This window comes from Neolamprologus multifasciatus, chromosome 6 (genome assembly GCF_963576455.1).
Source record: "Neolamprologus multifasciatus chromosome 6, fNeoMul1.2, whole genome shotgun sequence".
NCBI lineage: Eukaryota > Metazoa > Chordata > Actinopteri > Cichliformes > Cichlidae > Neolamprologus > Neolamprologus multifasciatus.
In genome coordinates this window covers 36,835,225-36,859,111 of record NC_140444.1, presented here as the reverse complement: position 1 = coordinate 36,859,111, position 23,887 = coordinate 36,835,225, and the positions used below count along the sequence as shown (strand labels likewise).

Genomic DNA, 23,887 nt, shown 5'->3' with positions numbered 1-23,887 from the left:
AAGCCAGCACAGTTGTGGAAAAACATTCTTTGGAAAGATGAAATCAAGATCAACTTCTACCAAAAGGAAAAAAGTATGGAGACATGGAACAGCTCATGATCTAAGGCATACCACATCATCTGTAAAACAAGGTGGAGCCAGGGTAAGGCTTGGGCATGCATGGCTACCAGTGGAAGTGGGACACTCGTGTTTATTGATGATGTGACACAGGACAGCAATTCCAGCTAAATGCATTTACATTGTTTGGGTGGCCTTTCATACAGAAGGACAATGACCTAAAACATAACCCAGCCACCCAGGAGTTCCTTAAAGCAAAGAAGTGCAATATTCTTGAAAGGCCAAGTCGGTCACTTGATCTTTACCCAAATGTGCATTCATTTTACTTCAGGACTAGAATTTGGAAAGAAAGACCGGCAAACCAACAGCAACTGAAAGGCGTGGCAGTAGAGGTCTGGCAGAGCATGGAAAAGAAGGAAATCTGATGTCAGGCTTTCATTGGTAGCAAAGGGTTTTCAACCAAGTATCAGAATTGAACATTTTATTTTTTTAGTCATTTAATTTGTCCAGTTACCTTTGAGTTCCTGAAATGAAGGGATTGTGTTAAAAAATACTCCTCACGTTTTATGCAATCCTTTTGTTCAACCCATTGAATTAAAGGTAAAAGTTTACACTTCAACTGCATCTGAGTTGTTTCACTTAAAATTCATTGTAATGTACAGAACCAAAATTAGAAAAAAGTTGTATCTGTTGAAATATTTGTGGACCTAACTGTGTTTGTTTTGCAGGTAAAGGTGATGTGTTTGGTGACGTGTTCTGGAAGGAGATGACACTGGCTCAGTCCTGTGCTAATGTCCGAGCATTGACCTACTGTGACCTCCATATAATCAAAAGAGATGCGCTGCAAAAAGTTCTGGAGTTTTACGCCAACTTTGCAAACCACTTTGCCAGGAACCTGGTGCTTACTTACAACCTGAGGAAGAGGGTGAGTTTGCTTTACTGATGTATATTTAGTATGTATTACATTTATTTTAAGTCATGCCAAAAAACCCTTTTCACAGGACTTTATGCAGTCCTAAGAAAAATGTAATTTACCACGTGATTCAGTACATTGTAAAAGCACCTTAAGCAGCAATAACTCTATGTGAAATTAAAACTCTCACATCATTTTGGATGAATTTCAGGCCTTCTTTACAGCAGTGGTTCTTAAACTGTGGTACTTGAGTTCCCTCTAGTGGTATACAGGAAATCTCTCAAAACAATTTCCAAATTAATAATATACTGTGGTGGGGTGAAGCGTCTTTACTATAAAAAGCCCACGTAGAGGTTGAGCTAGCTATTCCACCCCAAAAAGAAGAAGGGAGGACTCCTTTTGTGAGATACTCACTGCATTACATGATGCTTCAGAGCCTTAATGACCAAGCACATGAACTCACTCATGGTATAAACATCTATTTCCATCGAACAATAACTGCCAGTAAATTTACACTGTGAAATTAACAGGTACAGTTAAGAGTCACGTAACAATAACAGATGTAAATAACAAAGTTTCCTCATCTTCCTCATCAACACATCTTCCTAAGGCATGATCGGAGATAACTAGCCGCTCCAAACAAGCCACAATACCATGTTCTGATTGAGAGATTTCTGAAAAATGAAAACGTACAGCTCTGCTATCACTTCCGACATAAATGACGACAGAAAACTAAACAGAAGTGACATTTGTAGGGTTACTGATGTTGGGCTTTGTTCCCCTTTTGTTAAAAACGCAACACACAAAAATACTGCAAAAGGAAACGGTCGCCTTATATACAAAGTGTATAAACTCCAAATACTAAACATAAACAATCCTTATGTTTGAGAGAATAATCGAACAGATCAGTCTGTTGTGGCACTGGCAGAAAATATTTTGCAAGTTTTTTTTTATTTTTCAACTCTGCAGCTGAAGCCACAAATGCATTTTCCAACAACTGTGGCATCATTTAAGAGGAAATAAATTTATTACAAAGAAGCATTGTTACAGCAAATGAATAATTGACCAAACACAAATTTTCTTTTTGTGTTGATAACAAAAGCTGATATTCCATCCATCCATTCGCTTCCGCTTATCCTTTTCAGGGTCGCGGGGGGCGCTGGAGCCTATCCCAGCTGTCATAGGGCGAGAGGCGGGGTACACCCTGGACAGGTCGCCAGTCTGTCGCAGGGCCAACACACAGGGACAGACAACCATTCACACTCACTTTCATTCACACATTCACACCTAGTGACAATTTGGATTATCCAATTAACCTATCCCCACAAGCTGCATGTCTTTGGATGGTGGGAGGAAGCCGGAGTACCCGGAGGGAACCCACGCAAACACGGGGAGAACATGCAAACTCCACACAGAAAGACTGATGCCTGATGTTGGAATTGAAATCAGGATCTTCTTGCTGTGCGGCAACAGTGCTAACCACCGTGCCACCGTGCTGCAAAGGCTGATATTAAATAGGTATTAAATAAATAGATTAAATTAAATTAAATTAAATTAATTAAAGATTATTAAATAGATATTTAATAATTTACATTTCCTGTTCATTGACGAGAAAACTGTATAAAGACAAACCTAAATTCTTGGGAATTTTAATAAATTTTCCAGTTTAATACATGGGGCCTTGTTAGGGACCAAGCAGTAAAGCATAAAGGACACAGGTGGTTTTAATTCAAAAAGGGGGTTTTATTGACCCAAAAATATGAAAATATATTTAACAAAGCCAAAACTTAAACAGGCAGACCAATAAAAGAGGTCAACTCAATAGACTAAACTCAAGATAATAATTAACAAAACCTCAAACAACCATATGATAAACTGACCTGCTGAAATGACACATGGGGGAACTTAAATACTGGTTTAGCTAAACCAAATGACACACACGGGGGAAAACAAGATGGCTGCCATATAACCAACTAATACAAAACAATTAAACAAACATGAAACACCCCCCAGGCAATGAAGCATGTGGTGCTATCCAATTAGGCTGTCAGTGGTACTTCAGGTCTCCCAGCCCTTTGCCAGACAGGAGGAGACGCCAACCCCCAGGTAACTCAAAGAAAGATGTATTAATATAACATAAAACAGAACTTTGACCTTGCAAGGTTAATATGTGTGCACGCCATATAAACATTGGAAGGTGTGATGGAAAAATAAATACATTTAATAAAGAAACAATATTGAACAATAAGTAGAATATTTTAAAGTAGTGACTGTAAATTAAACCAAGGTGAATCAACTGGTGGTGAGGTGTGGAGCTTACCATGTGTGGCATGCCATCACAGGCCTGTACAATAAAACAAGTTTGCTTTACCCGGGATATCTTTTCGTCATCTGGCTTCAGTTCAGTAATCATTCTAGACCCAATGAGTCAACGAGTTTACAATTCTAGCTATAAGCTGCCTTGTATAAAACAGTTCGTTGGCAAAATATAACCAAGAAAATAGCAAAATAAAGAAAATGGGTAAGTCTACTGCCCATTACGTTTCTAAAAATAAATAAATAAATAAATAATAGTAGAAAAGTCTAAAGAATTTAAACACATTATAGGTTAAAACAACACAGTAACTGCAGCATAAAGTGGCAGTGTAAGTGTTTTAGATGTGGGAGTGGAGTGAATTTATGTGTCATTTAAATGGTTTAGGTGGTCAGTAAGACTGGAAAATCGTTATAAATAAAGTACCTTTAAAGCCAGATAGGAAAGCTAACAAAGAAGATTCATCAGTATCAGTACCACTGCAATAACTATGGTCTATCTCTTAACAGATTATCTTTCGGAAGATCAGTGATGTGAAACGTGAAGAGGAAGAGATGCTGAAAAGGAAGAATGAGGCTCCTCTCAACCTCCCGCCAGACCACCCAGTTCGACGACTCTTTCAGCGTTTCCGGCAGCAGAAGGAAGCCCGTCTCGCTGCTGAGCGGGGTAGTCCGGCCACTGGTGATGTCGAGAAAGGTGTTATTCAGGAGCCATCCAGAGGTCCAGAGAGGCTTGCCTCTACTAGTATTGTCATAGTAACTGAGAACCAAGCTGCAACCACCAGTTCCACCACATCTTCATCATCCACGGCATCCAGCCAAGCCGTGTTTCATGTTCCCGGCATCCAAAATGGCAGCCTAACTGGTTGCAAATCTGCAGAGCCACCCAAAGCTAAAGGGTGGGGACGTTTCAAAGAGTCAGTTGTGAAAGCTGAGTCGTGGAGCAGTGTCTCCAAGGCTGAGTCCATGGAAATGCTGACAGATAGAACTAAGAGTCACAACGGGGTGCCTCTAAGGAAAACAGATTCATGTGACAGTGGCATCACAAAGAGTGATCTCCGCTTAGATAATGTTGGCAGTGTCAGAACACCACAGGAGCAGAGCCCAGACCAGTCTGATGAAAAGAGGGTCTTTTGTCCGATACCAGAGCAGAGTGTGCAAGCGTCTATCCTCGAGTTCAAACAAGAATTAAAAGGAGACATCAGAAATCTGAACAGTCGCATGACAGTGCTGGAGACACAGCTTACAGAGGTGCTACGACTTCTTAAATCAAGGAAATCATCTGGGTCCTTTTTCGAGTTCTCTCGGCCACCATCTCCTGACTCTGATAAGGACAGCTGCAATTAAATTAGATGGCTCGGATACATACATAATTGTGGTTAATGATGATTCATCATTGTCATATCATACTCAGCATACTCACCCTATGCTGTCTGTATGGTATCATATACCATATGATACCTGGGACATAAAGACAGCAAAAGCACCTTTTATGTTTTCAGCATTACGTTTCTTTTTGAGATAGTCAGGTCCATAAATATTGGGACACCGACACAATTCTAACATTTCTGGCTCTATACACCACCACAATGGATTTCAATGGAATGATACGAGCAAGATGTGCTTTAACTGCAGACTGTCAGCTTTTATTTGAGGGTATTTATGTCCTAATCAGGTGAACAGTTTGCATATGTGCCTCCCAAAAGTAATGGGACAGAATAAGAATCATAGATCAAACTTTCACGTTTTAATACTTGGTTGCAAATCCTTTGCAGTCAAATACAGCACACACATAGACATCACCAGACGCTGGGTTTCATCTCTGGTGATGCTCTGCCAGGCCTCTACTGCAACCGTCTTCAGTTCCTGCTTGTTCTTGGGGCGTTTTCCCTTCAGTTTTGTCTTCAGCAAGTGAAATGTTTGCTCAATCGGATTCAGGTCAGGTGGTTGAATTGGCCATTGCAAAACAGTCCACTTCTTTCCCTTCAAAAACTCTTTGGTTGCTTTTGTAGTATGCTTTGGATCGTTGTCCATCTGCACTGTGAAGCGCCATCCAATGAGTTCTGAAGCATTTGGCTGAATATGAGCAGATAATATTGCCCGAAACAAAGGTCACCAATATGTAGCCACACATTTTTATTTTATTTTAAAAAGGCAAAGGCATGTTTTAACCTGTGCTGCTTTTGTCAGCAGTCACATCATCAAATACAAGAGAACGAGTTCCACTGGCAGCCATACATGCCCACGCCATGACACTACCACCACCATGCTTCACTGATGAGGTGGTATGCTTAGGATCATGAGCAGTTCCTTTCCTTCTCCATACTCTTCTCTTCCCACCACGCTGGTGCAAGTTGATCTTGGTGTCATCTGTCCATAGGATGTTGTTCCAGAACTGTGAAGGATTTTTAGAGGGTGTTTGGCAAAATCTAATCCGGCCTTCCTGTTTTTGGGGCTCACCAATGGTTTACATCTTGTGGTGAACCCTCTGTATTCACACTAGTGAAGTCTTCTCTTGATTATTGACTTTGACACACATACACCTAAGCGTTTTTTTATTCCCACCCTATTCCCACCTACTAATAATCTGAATACATAAGGCTGTACTTTTACCTGTGGCATGTGAGGTGACTTCAAGATGCAAATTAGACAAAAAAAAAGTGAAGTGGTACAGAATACTCTAGGCAGCTATCATATTTAAAGCAAGGGCCACAAAAGTTAACTTGGTAAGCTTTTACTATAACGAGATGATCAGAGCTAACTTGCTAATGCTGGTGCTATCTTGACCAATATTGTCAATATAGAACACTTTGTTTTTCCCTTTTGCTTAGAAAGGCCCTCTCTGTAGCTTGTATTTAGGGTGGTGTAGGAGGCAGCTTTTCTGTTTCTGGTTACTTTTTTCATTCTAGAAAATAGATAAGGGTAGGATTTTTATAAAGTATATGATGTTGTTGTTCTGAGCTGGTTTTAACTGACCTTATGTCATAATCTTTGTCTTTGACTTTTTGTAGAATCCTATGTGTTTCTAAAATACATGCAGAGAGTATTGTACACTTATTAAACTACTGATTTGTTTGTAAAGAAGCTGAGGTTCTGGACACTGAATGGTAACACAGTTAGGCTTTTACTGCCTAAATGCTTTCTGTTGTCTTTAGATAGTTCACACTCTGAAGGTGAAGTTTCATTTATGTCATAAAACCTGCTCAACCTACTGTAGATTATGTGTGTTGTTGCTTCAAGGGATTTATTAAAATGAGTAGATGCCCTCACGAGCAGCAAGGGGCCTTAAAACGAATTAAAAAAGAAAACGCAATCCACATGTAAGATAAGATAAACCTTTATGAGTCCCACACGTAGGAAGTTTTTTGGTCACAGCAGAAAGCACAAGTTAAGAGCAGTAAAAATAAATAAATAATAGAATAGAATAAGATAAGATAACATACTATACAAAATATTAAAAAGCTAAAATGAGGATTAAATTTAAGGTCTTATGATGTAATTAATATCACACAAATAGTTAAAGCTGCATTCATTCATATTTGACACCATTTTGACAGAAAGATTTTAAATAATGTCTCTTCATTTAGATTACTGGAGCTATTGAATAAGATATTTCTGTGTATGTCAGTCAGTGCTTCCTTCAGGAGAGACGTGTTTTCTCTCTTCTAAATCTTTGTTGGATTTTTTTAAAATTTACTATTTTATATGTAATTTAAAACAGTTCCTATGAAAAAAAAAATCACTTGCCAGATATTTTTTTACTTGACCTTACTTTAGGAAAGACTGGTTTACTTCTGTTAAAGTTTTTGTGTTTTCAGTCAACATAACTTGTTGATACTTTTAAGCCACCACCCCTGGACCACTACTTCTGTTTGGGCAGTTCATCAACTCTCATTAGTTTCTTTTTTTCTTTCTTTCTCTTTTTTTCATTCACTAATATTAAGGTGTGTTCACAGCAGTGAAAAATTCCAGGCCACAATAACATTTTAGATGATCTAGCCGAAAAACAAAATTTATGTCGTAAATGTAAATTTATTGCGAAGTGTCCATTCATAAGAATCCCTATCCCTCCTTGTAGGAGGTCAAGTTACACACACTAATGCGCTAATGATTTTTCATCTGAACTGTGCTAAAGGTGAAGGTCATGGTTGTTGAAGGTCAAGGACTGATCGAAGTGCTTAACTTTAAAAACATTAAAAATATAAAAATATAAAAAATATATATCTATATCTATATATATGTATATGTGTGTGTGTGTGTGTGGCTGGACTACTGTAATTCGTTCGTATCAGGATGTCTAAAAACTCCCTTAAAACCCTTCAGTTTATCCAAACTGCTGAAGGAACTGTACCTAAAGGGATTAGAAAGAGAGAGCATATTTGCCCTATATTGGCTTTTCTTCATTGGTTGCCTGTTAAATCCCTAATCATCCATCCATCCATCCATCCATCCATCTTCATCCGCTTTATCCGGGGCCGGGTCGCGGGGGCAGCAGCCTAAGCAAAGAGGCCCAGACCTCCCTCTCCCCAGCCACCTCCTCCAGCTCATCCGGGGGAACACCAAGGCGTTCCCAGGCCAGCCGAGAGATATAATCTCTCCAGCGTGTCCTGGGTCTGCCCCGGGGCCTCCTCCCGGTGGGACATGCCTGGAACACCTCACCCAGGAGGCGCCCAGGGGGCATCCTTGTCAGATGCCCAAACCACCTCAGCTGGCTCCTTTCGATGTGGAGCAGCAGCGGCTCTACTCTGAGCCCCTCCCGGATGGCCGAACTTCTCACCCTATCTCTAAGGGAGATGCCAGCCACCCTTCGGAGGAAGCTCATTTCCGCCGCTTGTATCCGCGATCTCGTCCTTTCGGTCACTACCCACAGCTCGTGGCCATAGGTGAGGGTAGGGACGTAGATCGACCGGTAAATTGAGAGCTTCGCTTTTACACTCAGCTCCCTCTTCACCACGACGGACCGGTGCAGCGTCTGCATTACTGCAGCTGCAGCCCCAATCCGTCTGTCGATCTCCGGCTCCCTTCTCCCATCACTCGCGAACAAGACCCCGAGATACTTGAACTCCTCCACTTGGGGCAGGACCTCATCCCCGACCCAGAGTGGGCACTCCACCCTTTTCCGGCTGAGAACCATGGCCTCAGATTTGGAGGTGCTGATCCTCATTCCCGCTGCTTCACACTCGGCTGCGAACCGCTCCAGTGCGAGCTGGAGGCCCTCACCCGATGAAGCCAACAGAACCACATCATCCGCAAAGATCAGAGATGAGATCCTGAGGCCACCAAAGCGAAAGCCCTCCACCACTTGGCTGCGCCTAGAAATCCTGTCCATAAAAATTATGAACAGAACCGGTGACAAAGGGCAGCCCTGGCGGAGCCCATCACCCCCCGGGAACGAGTCCGACTTATTGCCGGCAATGCGAACCAAGCTCTTGCAACGGTTGTATAGGGATCGAATGGCCCGTAACAAATCCCTAATCAAATAATTAAAATCCTTTTCACCACATACAAGGTCTTGAATAATCAGGCCCCATCTTATCTTAATGGCCTTATAGTATTATACCACTCCACAAGAGCACTTTGCTTTCAGACTGTGGGCTTACTTGTTGTTCTTAGAGTATTTAAAAGTAGAATGGGAGGCAGAGCCTTCAGCTTTCATGCCCCTCAGCTATGGAGCCAGCTTCCAGTTTGGATTTCATCTCTTTTTCTCATCAATTACTGTTTGTAAGCTAGTGAAAGTCCTAATATGGCCAAAGATGGGCCAAACCTTAGGTAGATGTGCACATTACTATGGTAGGTAGGGACACCTGTTATCACCTATTACCTAGTAAAATTATTTCTATAATTAAATTTTAATTACACAAATTTTGACCAATATCTGAAGAAATATGGACTTTCCAGCACACAGGACCAAGCAGTTGAACAAATGGAAGTATAAGCTTTACATCATGTGTCCACATAAATTGTAAACTGTATTGTCTTCTTATGTAAACAAGGGTCTCCACTGACAAAACAGAATGTACATGTGGTACATTCTTTCATACTAAGCTGTAGAAGGTGAACTTTTCCTCACATCATTTAAATGTCTCTATTAGCTTGGAAAGAAAGCAACTGGACTTATTTAATTTTCTTTCCACGCTGCCTAGACTACCATTACCTGGATGATTGAGAACCAACATAGACATATTGCCTTTATTAAAGAATGCATCATGCATATATTGTTCTGCAACTTTAATCAGCATCAAAATACTTTATTAATCCCTAGGAAATTATGTAAATTATGTAAGCTCTGTGTTGTCTGCAAGCATGAAGAAAACACTAAAACTATAAACTTTAACTGAAAACTTTACAGTAAAATTTCAAATGTCAGGCTTCATGAGAAATTTGATAAAGTATTACTTATAAGCACAGAAAATAAAGTGTGTCATTCAAAAAATGTCAAAAATGTACCTCTTGACTTGTCTAAATAATAACCTGAGATGTATGTATCCCAACTTAGTATCTGGTGTGTCCTCTCTCACTGTGATAATATGTCATAATATGCAACCATTGTCATATATGCTGTGTTTATGGAGAGACTGGTTGTTATTTGTGTGAAGTTGTGAAGGTGATGTTGTCCTGCGGGGGAACTGCTATCAACACTGATGCATTTTGATTGTCATCCCTGCATGAAGCTTGTGTCTGAAATGTGTTTTTCTAAAGGAAATGCTTAAATCTAGCTGAATGCCTTGTTACGTCACTACTGTTACTTGTTACCTGGCTGGATATCTGAAGCCTCTTCTCTAAACTTTACCATATGTTGCGACTGTCACCTGTGCATGACGACCATAACAATAAATAGATAGATTTTGTTTTGTTTGTTGTTAGGTCTGTTTCCATTTTTTACTTGTTATAAACTAACACTGTATCAGCACAAAGAAAATTGATAAAATCACATCAAATGTCATCAAGACACCTTGTACTTGTATCTTTGCTGTGTATTTTTTGGAAGAAGAGCGTTGTTGCTCACAGTAACAGACACAGATAGAAGTAGAAACCTTTTGTTGTGACTTAATGTATTTCAGTTAAAGTCTTTAAAGGTAAAAAGACAAAAGCAACTAGATAACTGTATAAAAGTTATTGTGTTGAATGTTTCAATACAATTTATTTTTGTTGATTATTCACTTTGCAAAATAATTTTTTTCTGACGTTGATGAACATTTTCATTTTAATTAATGGGATTTTTGTCCAGCCTTTGGCTGTTTTTTCCCACCTTTGGTCTTACCAGGTGTGACCAAACATTTGGTCCCACCTGTTAGGTGCATCCTTCTGGGTCGATCATCATAGCCGTTTTTCTACAGAGTTCTCATCGCTTTGAATCACGTGTCCATCCCACCTCAGGCGGGACTCAAGCATCTTTTCCTTAATTGGGGCTACGCCTATTCGCTTCCGTATGTCTTTGTTTGTAACACGGTCCCGTCTTGTAATTCCCAAGCTCCATCGGAGCATGCGCATCTCCATCTCTCATGTGTGGTCAATGTTAGTTTTTAAAAAAAACATCTTACTCCCAGGTGTTTCTTTAGGTTGGAGGTGGAGTCTTTTGATGCCGAGAGCAGCTTGGTTGCTGGCAAACAGAGTATGAACTCCACGGTCAGATTTTGCCCATCCCTTTCTTCTTTAAATGTGAAGTGGTGTCGGAATTTCCAAGTAACAAATGCATTCCTGCCTGGGCACTGCTGGCTCTGTTGTCCTTGCTCCGGGTCCACTGTGTAACTGACACCACAGCATTAACAGGATACTTACATTAGAGCCTCTTAGGCTACGTTCACACTGCAGGCGAAAGCGCATCAAATCCGACTTTTTTGACCCTATGCGACCCATATCCGATCATGGTATCACAGTGTGAACGGCACAAATCCAATATTTTCAAATCCGACCTGGGTCACTTTCGTATGTGGTACTGAATCCGATACATATCTGATGTTTTAGAAGTTTTAGACTGCTGTGTGAATGGTCAGGTCGCATTAAATTTGTCTTTTATGTCACTGACACAAGACAGACGCCAATTATCAGCGTCGGAGAAGACATCGCAAACGCTTCCTGGCCATCCCGTGTAGATGTCAGTGAAACTGTTGGGAAGACAACATGAACATTTTATTTGTACTGTATAATCTGCAGATTCTGACAGAAATCTGCAACTATCCTTTGAAGCACCGCTCCTCTAAAACAGCAATAAGGATAATTATTAGGCCACATGTAAATAAGAAAATAACTTTACGTTTCCAAATTTTGCTTTAAGTTATAAAGTCAGAAACAAGTCTTTATATTAACGGCTAACAATACTGTTTGGTGTAGGTCTAAACAGAGAGAAAAGGGGACTACTCCTCAGGGTGGAATATATAATTATTATGTATAATCCCTAAATACAACAGAAATTTCACTAATGAAATCAGTTGCAACATAAAAACACAGCCTGCTTTAGATCCGCATCCAGCTTGTCTCTTTGTTTCTGGGCCAAGCTCTGCTTACTTTTCCTTTTTCTGGATCTTTTTTTTCTGAATCTTTTCTATTCCAGCAGGGATCCCCATAACCTCACCCTTGAAAAAAAGCTTTCTGCAAAGCCCTCTCCCTCTCTTGTTCCCTGTTCCCACTTTCCTCTTTCTCCTCCTCAACTGATGATCTGTATTGCAGTGCCAGTCCTCCTCCTCACTGCAGCAGAGAACCAACAAGAGGGTCATCCTCTCAGACTGAGAAGAAAAAAATACATCTACAACCAAATTCCCGTTTTTCCATCCTTTCTGTATTATACTCATGCCATAGCATGGTCTAGAGGGCTACAAATAAACAGCTTCCACTTCCTGCAGGTTACTTCTTCTTAGACAAGGGACATTTTAAAAATCTATTAGACACTTGGAAAATAAGCTTATTATATGTATAAAGGATGACAAGGATGCCAAGATACTAACCCCATATTTGCCTACTGGTGGTGGTCAGAGGCCCAGTGGCGCCTGTGTCCGGCAGCCTCGCCTCTGTCAGTGCGCCCCAGGGCAGCTGTGGCTACAATGTAGCTGCCATCACCAGTTTGTGAATGTGTGTGTGAATGACTGAATGTAGTGTGAATCACTTTGGGGTCCTTGGGGACTAGAAAAGCGCTATACAAATGCAGGCCATGCCACCTGGGCTCCTCCTGTGTGGTGTTCCAACTCAAGACATGCTGGTGAGTTTATATATCTCGCCTGGTCTGGGATTGCTGTGATGTTTCTCAGGTGCCTGGGGAGAGGGAGGTCTGAGCCTATCTGCTGAGGCTGCTGCCCCCATGATATGGTCCCGGATAAACAGACGAAAATGGATGGTCTGATGTATGGATGGATGATTAAAAAGATGTATAAATAAAATTAGTTGTTTCAGTAGTACCAAAAAATATATTTAAAGTTTATTGTTTAATTTTAAGACAGACACTGAATAGTGCAGGTCTAAAATGTGTTGCTTTGGTAAGAATATTTGGCAGTAAATAATAAATCCCTGATGAAATCTTAACAGTGGTGACATTTTCCTTGACTTTAACTTGAAAAAGTGATTTAGCTAGATGAACACGAACACAATAACTCATATGGAAATAAGAATGTACACATTGGCAATAGTTTGAAAAAGATACTTTAGTGTCTTCAGCACAACATTTTAGTGAGCTTAAATTTGAGTGTTTTTGAACTCATTAAACTCAGGATTGCTATTGCTTCACAATGTTAGTAATCAGGCTGCTACCTAAACGCATAGTAATTAGTGAAACTTATGTTATAACATAGTCATTGTAGTCATCCTGACATTAAACTTTAACAATCTGTTTAAGCAATTAGGAATTAAATGCAAAAATACTTAGATGTCAAATGTTTCGAATATTTAAAACAAGCAAATTAATTGGTTTCAGATTTCACTACTTTAATCTGTAGCTTACCAGCGGCGTGGATATTTCTTCTGGAGTTTTACTGTATCTGGCCCTGATAACCGTCACACTCCACAAAGAGCACAGAAAAAGCTGAACAGTTTTCATTTTTAAACTCTCCAAATGCATTGAAATCAGTTAAATGAATGCAGAGTTCAGTTCAGTCCATCGCTACTTCAAACTTATTTTCAGGTTAAAAATAGGAAAGGCAGCATTTCACCTGCATATTTGGCTTAACTTGTCAACAGGCTAGCTGAGCTCGGGATCACCCATTGCCATTTGCAGTCAGAATTGCTGAGTGGGCCCTCCTTTTTAAAGTTGCCCCTACAGAGGTGTGTGTGTGTGTGTGTGTGTGTGTGTGTGTGTGTGTGTATGCCACTACCCCCTGTCCCCCACCCCAACACACATACACACAACATGAACAGGTCAAGGCCTTCTGTTTGTTATCAGACTTGTTTTTGCATCCTGGCTGAACCTTCTGGTGTGTGAGGAAAAAACTGCAGTGGGGATCATATATCTACCTCTGCAGGGCTGCCGGGGGCATAACCTAACAAATGTGTGGGGTCAACTGGTAAGGACTTATTTCTGTTGTGTTTGTAATGCAGAAGTAGGGAATACTGCTAGGTTGAATGATTAGGTAAGAAACTGCTTGGATATGAATAACAATGACTGGGATTCCTGCAGTTTAAAACTGCTAACTTTTAAACTATTTAAGAGATTCAGAGTGAGAACTCCTGATGAATTTGATGCATGTGTTCTGGTTTGACAGTCCTGTAAACTTGTAGATCTGCTTATAAATTTTAAACAACTTAGTAATAGTTCTCTCTTTAAGATGAATTGTTCTTTTCATGCTGTAACAGACAGAAGGGAGCTTTTGTGACATTGCTGCTCATGATTTGCCCAGCCAGATTATTGTCAGATAATAATGAGCTGCTATTGCTATCTGCTACATCCTGGACAAACAAGGAGAAGTATGCTGGCAACCAGGCAGTAAAAAACAGCTGTTGTGAAGGAGGAAGATGTAGTAGGCTTGGGTAGGGATTAAAATAATTTACAATTTAAGATTAAACAAATAACAGGAGAAATGATTGAGATGAGTGAAGAGCTTTTGTACTGAAGATGTTTAGTTAGATGGCTTTGCATAACTCATTTTAAAGTAAAGATGCAACTTGCCTCACTTTCTGAAGCCTATAGGAGCACTTGAAGAGAGAAAGAAGCTAAACAAGAAATAATCAGATGAAGACAATGAAATGGATGAAGACTAAAGATTGGGGGGGACAACACAAACAGTTACCCTCGGTACATTTAACATTGAGCCCAGCAGGCAACAATAATGGTGTCAGCAAGACTCTTCTCGGTCTGAACGTTGCTAGATTTCTCTTTGGCTGATTTCAGTGTGCTTGGGCAGCACAAAGTTAAAACAATTGGGAGGGGTTTTTTTTTCCTGTTTTCCATTGTGCCCAGCAGGTCTCAACTCATATAAAGACACAAAGGTTGCAGGTGCTTCATGGTACTGCACAGCTCTTATATTGACAAACTGCTGCTTGATTGTCAAGAATGTGAAGCTGGAGTCTTAAGCATGCTAAAACCTTTGCTATGATGGTACTTCGGTGAGGAGTGTTTCTTTTTAAGGTGCTGCCCTATTTTCTATTTCTGACTCAGAGAAAAACAGCGATTTCTCTGAATTGTGCCATGTTATATATCTAATATGCCATTAGGTGAGAATGGGATTGGTCAGTTGGTTATTTGTCCAAAGTGTTGAACTACAAACAAAGTGAAAGATAAGAACTGTACATATATTTATATATATATATATATATATATATATATATATATATATATATATATATATATATATATTAGGGGTGCAACGATACACAAAAATTCACGGTTCGGTTCGATACTTTGGTGTCACAGTTCGATATTTTTTCGATACAAAAAATTTTTCATGCCTTTTTAATTTGTCATTTATTAAAATTATAAATATATATTTTAACTCAAAAGTACAGTTTTTAAATTTAATGTTGCTGAAACAACAAAGTAATAATAAAAAAAAATCTATCTGATCGAGAAATCACTCATCTTTGGAAAAGAGAGTTTATTACAGAGAAATGTCTCTTTCCAAAATAAAAGCTATACTATACGCTTCTTCTGGGCTATATTCTCAGCAGCATATTAAACATATCAGGTCCCCATAAGGAGAATCATGTGCTAACTGCTGTCTAAATGACTCGGGTAAAGTTTGTAGCATGTGTGCTTGTTGTTTTTGTCTGCTTCCACTTGTCTTTGCGCTAGGATGATGTCGGCGTAAATGTGCAGTCATATTCGTTGTGTTCCCACTAGTGCTGTCAGCGTTAATCGGAAATGACGTTAACGCCACAACACGGCAAATCTCCGTTAACGAGCTACCGCGGATCGCCCCGTGCGTGGGGCTGGACGGCCAACACATTAACGAGCTAACTGCGCTAACACACTAGTTCCCACCAATGTAATTGAGCATTGCGTGGCACATCCAACATACTGTTTTACTTTAGTCCATGACGCGCTTACCTTCAGGGTCATACGTCACATGAAAACCAAAATAGTTCCAAACGCCAGATCTGAATGAGGGTGGGGGAGGTTCAATTTGCCATGTTGCAACGAGAGCTTAACTTCTGTCTCGCTAGCTTGCCCTGCGCTCAGTGAATCTGCGTTCGACTACTCCGCCTAGGCTGCACTGTCAATTCAATTCAATTCAATTTTATTTATATAGCGCCAAATCACAACAAATGTCGCCTCAAGGCGCACTGTCTGGATCTGCGCACTGTCGAGCGCAGATCCACTGAGCGCTCAACACAGACAGCACCGTCAGAAGGAAAGTTGATAAAATAAATTAAAAATTTTGTATTGTTCGATACATATGCGTACCAAACCAAAAGCACTGTATCGAACGGTTCAATATCGATACGAGTATTGCTGCACCCCTAATATATCTATATATATATATATATGTATATATATATATATATAGATATATTGGAGACCTTTTTTTCTCTCACATCACCTCACTGACACGGTTACTGGATATTAGAAATGAGGAAAAGCAAAGCCCAAATGTAAGGGAGGAAGAGTGTAACATTGAGATTTTTTTTCCTGCAAACATGCTGATGGATGTTAGGAAATATAGTGATGTTTGTTGTTTGATGTGCATGTAGTAAACTGTTGTGTTGTGTACTGTTTGGTTCTGCTTCCTAAACAAGACTATGTTACTGCATAAAACAGCTCTGAGTGTGTCTTGTGAACATGGGGTTTGCCAGCTGATTGTGCAGCTCAGTATACCCGGCCTGAGGGGGGGAAATTATACTGTCAGACTCCAACTTGTCAGTCTGGTGACCTACACAGACTCTCATCTGCACAGTCCTCATTTATAGTCTTCTACAAACCCTAACATTACAGCTAACAGGTAGATTTTTCTTATTTTAGTCCAGCTAGGTCAAACAACACTCAGACCCACTCAGTAAATGGCACCACATTTCCAAGGAAAAGCAGTGAAGCTGAGTCTGTGGGTCTCACACATGGATCCTGGAATGCATAAAACTGTACAAGATCAACAGGAACTTAAGAGCCTTCATCAGGGCTCTCTGAAGGTCTGTGGTAAACAGCCGATTATTAGAGATGGATACAGAATACAACAAATGTCACATTAAAATGAGACAACACTGAAATGTCATTGCTGTAGACTGTGTAGTCTAATGGATCATTCTACCAAACGGCATCATTGTAGGCAAAAGGAAATCACGAAGAGGCTGCACCAACCATATATGTGTAGAGAGGAAGCCAAGTCCTGAGTCCTGGGAAGAACAAGATCTGGACCTATGCCCTGACAGGCATCAGATCCCCTGCTGGGATAATAAGATGGGCAAAGAAGATGCCACTGACATAATAAGAAAGCCCCTTACCATGTATGGAGGATTTAAAGAAGTCCAGATGCTTTTCTTTCCAAGCTCCTATGGCTACTATGACCTGGATGACTGAGGACCTTCACAGACACAAGAATTGGAGACCCGGCTCCACACCCTTGAAAAACCTGTAGCTAGCCAGGGTCCACTAGACGGTGCAGCTGAAAGTAGTGTAGCCTCAGAGAGCTTTCGCCAGCAGATTGTCCCAAGCAGCAGGGAAAACAGGATAGCTGAGTGATGCTGATGACATTCAGTCATATGGTGATACCAAGCTTCTTGGGCTCTTGGGTTCTTTTGAATCTCAGGAAACTGGATGTCATATTTGACAGTTCAATGTCGCTTGAGCATTACTTAAAAAAACTGGTTTTGAACTCCCCAAAATTGATCATCTGGACATAGCAACAGAATTTTGTTGAGAAGGTGAAAGGTGTCATTATGGTGGCAGATGAAACTTTGGTCTCGGACAATGTTACATCTCTTTTCACTTGTGTTCCAGTCACTGAAGGTAGTCCATAAAAAATTACAGGATGACCCCAACCTCAGCAACAGGACCACTCTCAGCACCGACCAAATGTGTTTCCTTATGAACTGTGTCTTAATTCCACCTACTTCACATACAAGGGTCAGTACTACAGTCAGAAACATGGGTGTGCCATGGGTTCCCCAGTTTCACCTATCGTGGGCAATTTGTACATGGAAGAAGTGGAAAAGAGGGCTTTGCTATCCTACCCTGGAACACCACCAAGCCATTGATTCAGGGTGACACCAGGGTAAAATCAAATCTCAGGATGTACCACATTTCACGGATCACATTAACTCAGTGGACCGACACATCAAATTCACCAGGGAGGATATGAAAAATGGCAGGTTTGCCTTCTTAGACTGTGAGATTTCCATCAGTAATGGGGGACATCTAAAAGCTGATGTGTACCATAAACCTACACATACGGATCAGTATTTAAGGTTTGACTCTCATCATCCACTGGAGCATAAACTGTGTGTCATCAGGACGCTACAACACAGAGCGAACACCATCCCCACTGACACAGCGGACAGGGAAGCAGAAGAACATCACATCAAGAAGGCCCTGAGTAAATGTGGTTATCCCAGCTGGACTTTTGTCAAAGCTGGAAAGGCACCTAAAGAAAGCTCCAGCCGATCCAGGAGAGAAGGACAACCGCTGCCTATGTGAAAACCTGTAGTGATCCCGTATGTGTCAGGAGTATTGGAGCAGCTGAGATGCATTTTTTATAAACACGGTGTCTCTGTGGCTTTTTTTTTTTTTGCCTGTCCCGTTTGGATGTTTAGCCATCAAAATTGTTGTCTGAAGGCCAAGAAAATGCCAAGTGGATTTACTTTACCAAGTGGATCATCATGGCCTTGCCATATTGGTCCATTTGATTGACCTTTATTATAATTATGCATTTATTTTATTTTCGTTTTTTAAAGACGGGACAGACATGATTGGGGGATAGGACAGGGAGAAAGAATGAAAGAAAGAGAGGGAGAGAAAGAAAAATAGAGGGGAGAAGAGATGGTGAGAAAGGGGGGAAGAAAAAAAACAAACAAAACACCTGGATCGCCTGTATGGAGATAAAAAACCAGAAGAGAAAACAAACAACAAAGAGCAACATAATAAAAACAACACCATCACAATAAACTAGCTAACAGTAGATAACAGTAGATACTTTTTTAATTTCACCTGTTGAGAATGAAAAAAGAAAACAAGCAGAAGAAAACGAGAGCAATAGAATAAACAACATCACGATGATATATGGGAATATAACGGTAAATACTAAATTTTAAACATTATTGTGCAGCACGTAAGATCGACAGCGCACAGTGTGCTTTGAGGTAGGAGCCAAAAAGGGTGTCATTTGTGTGTGTGAGCACCCGTGTGTACACCTGTGAGCATGGACGCGCTTGTTTTTAAAAGGTTCCTTCATGTAATGATCTGCTAGAGGGTGTGGGGGGCCACAGCCCCGTCCACCAGGGCATGAAGCAGGTATGGAGGAGATCAAAACTCCAGACATCCGGAGGCCCTCAGAACACAAGAGACCAAGGAAGACCAACAGAGGGGCAGCTGCGCCACTATCCCAGAAAGAGCTGAGGAGAGTCCCAGATGAGGGGTCACTCAGCAGCCGCGGAGCAGAAGCCAGGGGGGGTTGCAGTGACGTGCCCGTGAGCTCCGCCGGCAGCTAGCTGCGCCCAGGCCGAGAGGCCGAGGGCACCCCACCCCCGAAGTGGCCCGAGCTAGCCCCAGGCTCTAGGCCCCGATAAGCAGCCACCAAGGAGTGAGCCGGTGTGTACCTGGACGCCCATCCCCTGGACACAAAGACCCACCAACGCACCGATGTCTGAGGTCTGCCACTGGTAGGGGGAGTGGTGGGGGAGATAGGCCTCCATACCTTGGAGGACCTGGGATGTCCCCAGAGAGGTGGCTTCTGATACACGACCTGACATATGGACATAGACAAACAGGCACACACAGATACAAACATCCATTCCCACCCTCATGCTCTCATATGCAATTACTCAACACTCACCCAACGTGGAGACAGACATAGAGAGACACTGTACACACAATCACACTCCCGAAGCGTACTCTAAGCCCCAGGTCTAGGTACCCTTGCACCTCTAGGGGGAAAGTGCACCCAAACCCAGGTGGTGTTACCCTTTTCCCTGCGGTGGGGAGAAGCAGACCGCCCCGTCTCCGCAGCAGCAGGGAGGCCCCACATTCCAGACCCCAGTCGGATGGCCAACTTCTCCTCCTAGCCCCACCGCTCCAGCAGACCGCAGAGAACGGGGGGGTGTGAAGACTCCAAACCTCCCTCCACCCGCTTATATGTAGTGTTGATGTATGTGTGTTCTAAGGTGTATTTAAAACCCAGGAGGACATGGAGCTACCTGCCAGAGAGCAGCAGGTAAGCGCATAGCCCCTCCTGATAGTCCTCAATGTCTACGTGTATTTAAAATTGAGAGGTGGGCAACGACGCCAGGGGTGAGGTGTACACCCTGATGGTAATTTGGAGTCCGTGTAGCGTGCCCACCCCCAAGATCCTATATGTATGTGTTATGAGAGTGTGAGTAATGTGAATGTCTAAGTTGTGAGATAAAATTGAGGCAAAGGCAGCCAGAAGGGGACAGAGGGGGGGATACCTCCCCTGCACCCTGGTGACATATCTTTACCCCAAGGCCCTGCATGTGTGGGTGATTGTGGTGGAGCGGGAAGAGGGAGGCAGCTGGAGATGGTGAGGGAAGGAAGGGAGGGGCAAGTGACCCCTACCTGGGGCCAGCTCCCCCGCTGACCCCAGTAGGCACCCCCATACTCTGCAACCCGCCAGGGAAAGGGGGCCCCGGTCCGGATGTACAGCAGCACCGCCCGACCCCACAGAGCCCGGGACAGCCCACCCAACCCCACCTCAGAGAAAACTGCACCCACCTCGTCATCCACTCATCTTCCAGACTACACGAGACAATAGACGCCCAGGCTGAGATCTTCCTCCACCTCTCCTGTATCTCCCCCTCCTGCAGAGTGAGTTCCTGAAGAGAGGAGAGTTCCTGCAAGGTGTAACAACCTCCCCCACCAGTTGAAGAGCCCCCCAGGTGGCTTGATGCACCGGTGGCACCCTGCGCCAGGGCTGGGCCCCCATACACCCACCCGCCCACAACCCCGGCAACACACCAACCAGGACCCAAGCCCCCGAGGCCCAGCCAGGGCCCCAGCCCAGAGACGGAGCACCCCCACAACCCCACGCCCGTCCCGGACCCACCCTGGGGCAGGCTACCAGGTCAGTAACCCACGTCCATCAGCACAGACCCTCCCCTAGCCCCGCTGCACGCAGCCATGAGGAAACCATCACCTAAGAGCCAACAGAGCCCTTAATAGGCCATGACCGCTACCCCGGGTTGAGCCCTCCAAGGAAGATGCTCCTGGGGAACCCCCCCGACGCCCTAAGCCTGTCCCTACCCCCACACCAATCACAACAGCATAGGTGGGACCAAACTATGATCCCCCACCCCCGCTAGGTGATGGAGCTGATCAAAGGAGCCCAGAGCAATTGATCTGATGTGGTGGCAGAGGCTGTATCAAGACTAATGTAATCTAATAGATAATTTCTATATTGGTTAGAATTAAGGTTATTTTTATTTTTCCAGTTCATGAGGACTGTTTTCTTGGCTATGCATAGGGCAGTGAAAACCATATGGGCTATATTCTTATCTGTAGTGACATTATCTAAGCTGCCCAACAAACACACTAAAGGGGAAGTTGGAATGTTACATTTCAGACACTTTGATAAGTCTTCACATATCTCGCGCCAAACTTCTGAACTGGTGGACAGAACCAAAGAACATGGATATAATTGTCCGGTGAATTGGTTTGGCAGTGTGAGCAGTTGTTGGTAGACGTATAGCCCATCTTGAACATCCGATGACCTGTATAGTGCACTCTATGTAGTATTTTGTATTGAATTAATTGAAGACTGGGATTTCTAATTAGATGAAAGGTTTTTAAGCAAATCTGAGACCAGAAGTTTTGGTCTAAGTTAACTGATAAATCCGCTTCCCATTTTGCAATAGGAAGTGATATTGATTCATCTGTTTTAGAAAGCATTCTGTAAATTATGGAAAGTAATTTGGCGGTTTTAAGAGTAAGAAATTGAACCACACTTGGTGGTGTTTGTAGTTCAGCTTGACCGGGTTTAAATTTCTTTTTTACTATGGATTTAATTTGTTGATATTCTAAAAATCTTTTCTTGTTGATCCCATATTGTGTAACTAGTCTGTCAAATGGAATAAATTCTGTTCCTTCTAATATATGTTCTAAGTATTTGATTCCTTTACCACTCCAATCTGAAAAGTTTATCATATTATTGTTTTGTAATATGTCAGGGTTGTTCCAGATAGGTGTACCTTTGCATGGGATTAATGAAGACTCGTCAATTTTAGAAACTCCCACCATGCTGTCAGAGAAGAGCTGATGTTGATGCTTTTGAAGCATTCATGTCGTTGGATGTTTGAGCTGATAAATGGTAGATCTGAAATCTCTAGATTATTGCAAAGTGCTTGTTTTACATCTAGCCAAGGTTCGTCTAAGAGGATATGTTTTAGCCATCCTGAGATAAACTGAAGCCTGTTGGCTAAGAAGTAGTGCTGAAAGTTAGGTAGTTCTAATCCTCCTTTATCCTTGGTCTTTTGTCGTGTTTTTAAGCTTATACGTGGTGGTTTATTTTTCCAAAGGAACTTGGACATGAATGAATCTAGAGATCTGAACCAATCTTGTGGCGGTTTATTTGGGATCATTGAGAATAAATAATTTATTTTTGGTAAGACCATCATTTTTATAGCGGCAACCCTTCCCATGAGTGATATGGGTAGACATTTCCATCTAGCCAGATCACCTTCTACTTTCTTTAAAAGTGGGATATGGTTTAGTTTAGTTAGATCTGCAAGCTTGGGAGAAACATTAATACCTAAATATTTTATATTTCCCGATTGCAGTGGTGTAGAGGAAGAATTATGGAAGGAGCAATTAATCAGAAGGACTGTAGATCTCTGTGGCTTTTAAACCCCAAAACACACCGTGCCAAATAATTGGTCCACCCCAAGGATCAGGCCCGAAAAGTGCAATATGAATAAATTTTACATGCTTTACTATCTATCCATCTATGAATTAAGGTATACTAAATAGATGCTGCTAAAGAGATTTGGAAAAACGTTATACTATCTTTTTTTTTGTGAATCTTTTATGTATTAAAAAGAAGAAAAAATTAGAAAGCATGAAAAAGTGCTGTGTGGCTCTGCATGCTGTAATGTATTGCTATTTCTACAGGTTTCCCAAGGGGACGCTACTGAGAAGCTGGCTCACCAAGTCGCGGCCCAGGTTGCTGCTACTGATCGCAGGCTTGAAGAGGCCTCAGGTGACCCTCATGAGGCGGAAAAGGATGAAGCGCACAAAAGTAGCAAAGGCCACGTAAGCGGTAAATATAGTTTATGTTGCATGGAGAAATGCTGGAACCAACTGGTGACATTTTAGAAAATTGAAAATTGAAAAAATATCACAGCAAAATAAGATTATATTTTTACAGATCCAATCAGGTGACAACATTCTTATCTTTGTCATTCATTAAATTTTCATTTATCAGTCAAAATAAATGTCAATAGACTGGCTATTGCTAAAACAGTGTTGGAATCTATTATTTTTCTGGTTCTCTCGCTGATCGGACCAGTAGTTACATGTGCATGTGTTACATGTTTTTTTTTTTTTTTTTTTTTGGGGGGGGGGGGGGGGGGGGGGTTTGCATGGCTGTGGCTCAGGAGGTACAGCAGGTTTTCTATTATTGGTTGGTTAGTGGTTTACTATAACAATATTCCCTGTAAATCCTCTGTTGGCTGATTATTTAATAATAAAATGTAAATTTACAGTAATTGACTACACAGCAGTGGGAAATAAAGGTCATTAGAGTGCATCTATGTAAAGTAAGCAAGTTTAAAGAAGTCATTCTGGCACTATTGTCTTTTTCAGTGCCAAGTGTCAACAGAATGCCGAGCAATTACATAAATCTTGCTTCTTCAGATTATTTTAGAAGTAGTGTTACATCCTCATTGCATAGAGCTATGAATATTGTGGTCCCTCATTTAAAAAAGGCAGATATCAGAAGTCTACCAGAGCAAATAATAAGTGATATCTATGTGTGTTTAACATATCCAATGTGCCTTGCCGTGGGGTTGTACTGAAAAAATAGAAAA

General features: G+C 41.7%; 1 protein-coding gene and 1 long non-coding RNA gene across 2 annotated transcripts in view; one reads left to right on the top strand and one right to left on the bottom strand.

Annotated features, from left to right (window-relative positions):
• The window catches only part of LOC146517604 (uncharacterized), a 116,308-nt gene that overhangs the window by 57,194 nt on the left and 35,227 nt on the right, over window positions 1–23,887 (bottom strand). The gene's annotated exons all lie outside the window — the stretch shown is intronic.
• LOC146517605 (voltage-gated delayed rectifier potassium channel KCNH1-like) overlaps window positions 1–23,887 on the top strand; it is a 103,078-nt gene that overhangs the window by 70,610 nt on the left and 8,581 nt on the right. The window contains exons 10-12 of the mRNA XM_085164003.1: window positions 786–982; window positions 3,794–13,770; window positions 22,971–23,118. Of these exons, the coding sequence (XP_085020129.1) occupies window positions 786–982; window positions 3,794–4,630 (1,034 nt within the window). The 3' untranslated portion in view covers window positions 4,631–13,770; window positions 22,971–23,118. The remainder of the gene's footprint in view (window positions 1–785; window positions 983–3,793; window positions 13,771–22,970; window positions 23,119–23,887) is intronic.